This window comes from Cynoglossus semilaevis, chromosome 6 (assembly GCF_000523025.1).
Source record: "Cynoglossus semilaevis isolate Cse_v1.0 chromosome 6, Cse_v1.0, whole genome shotgun sequence".
In the NCBI taxonomy this organism is placed as follows: Eukaryota; Metazoa; Chordata; class Actinopteri; order Pleuronectiformes; family Cynoglossidae; genus Cynoglossus; species Cynoglossus semilaevis.
The window spans coordinates 3,303,655-3,304,811 of NC_024312.1; the positions used below are offsets into that span (position 1 = coordinate 3,303,655).

The 1,157-nt window shown below is 54.5% G+C and overlaps 1 protein-coding gene across 1 annotated transcript in view; it reads left to right on the plus strand.

Annotated features, from left to right (window-relative positions):
• Positions 1 to 1,157, plus strand: part of LOC103379655 (transmembrane protein 189) — a 23,286-nt gene that overhangs the window by 17,804 nt on the left and 4,325 nt on the right. Inside the window, exon 5 of the mRNA XM_017033366.2 lies at positions 896 to 1,108. Within this exon, the coding sequence (XP_016888855.1) occupies positions 896 to 1,108 (213 nt within the window). The remainder of the gene's footprint in view (positions 1 to 895; positions 1,109 to 1,157) is intronic.

Below are 1,157 nucleotides of genomic sequence, written 5' to 3' on the forward strand. Positions count from 1 at the left end.
GGAGAAAGGGAGGGGGGGGGGGGGTTGGAGGGGGGAGGGGACGTGAACCCAAAAATGAAAAAATCTATTTCAGCAACTTTTATAAAAGAAAAGAAAATTTGGAAAAAAATAAACCTGTGGAGGGAATCAGGAAGGGAGGGGGTGGGGGTGTGTGTGTGAAAGATCCACAGGTGTCCACTAGAGGGACGAGAGGAACCGCTGTTGAGGGCAGTGAAGATTACAGTGAGATGACAGTGACACTTGTCCACCACTAGGTGACATCCACACCTGTCATGTCCTGGCACCGCCGGGAGTCAAAAGGTCACGAGACGGAGACGGCGAGCGGTGTGGCGACATCTCCACCTGTCATGTCCGCACGTCGGACGTCACCGCTAACAGTCTGAGACAGAAGGGGAGAGTGCAGCCAGAGGAGAGACCCTGGAGGGGGGGGGAGGAGGAGAGGGAGGCAGAGGGTGATGTCGTTTTTTTTAAGATGACATCTTCACCTGTCGTGTTGAATACTCCTCCAGGTGTCATCGTAACCAGGATGGAGACAAAAGGTGGAGATGTTTGGTCCTGAAGCTGCGATGAAGACGTCAGGGGGGGGAGGGAGGGAGGGTCCTGGAATACCTGGAGATTCAATGATCAACCTACAAAAAACCAAACTCCTATCTTTGCCCCTTCACCTCTCTCCATCACTCCTCCCCCCTCTGCTTCTCCGTCTTGCAGAGGTTTACTTCCGCGTCCTGCCTGTGGTGGCGCTGTGCCTTCGTGCTGCACCTCGTCATTACCCTAACCCTCAGACGTGAATCATTTTGTCAACTTCACTCTGTCAGATACACAGTATCTGTAAATGTCTATTTTATTTTCTGCCTCCCCCCTCGTCTCCCCCCTCGTCTCCCCCCTCCCTCCTCAGAGGCCTTGGCATTGTCTTACCCCTGGGACTGCTATGTCTTCGCCCTGGCTGTTTTCGTGACGCTGACCAATCAGATCCATAAGTGGAGCCACTCCTACTTCGGCCTCCCACGCTGGGTCACTCTCCTCCAGGACTGGCATCTGGTGTTGCCACGGAAACACCACCGCATCCACCACGTCTCGCCGCACGAAACCTACTACTGCATCACCACAGGTGAGGACCGGCAGTTTTAGAGCCCCGCCCACTCCACGTTGACAGATCG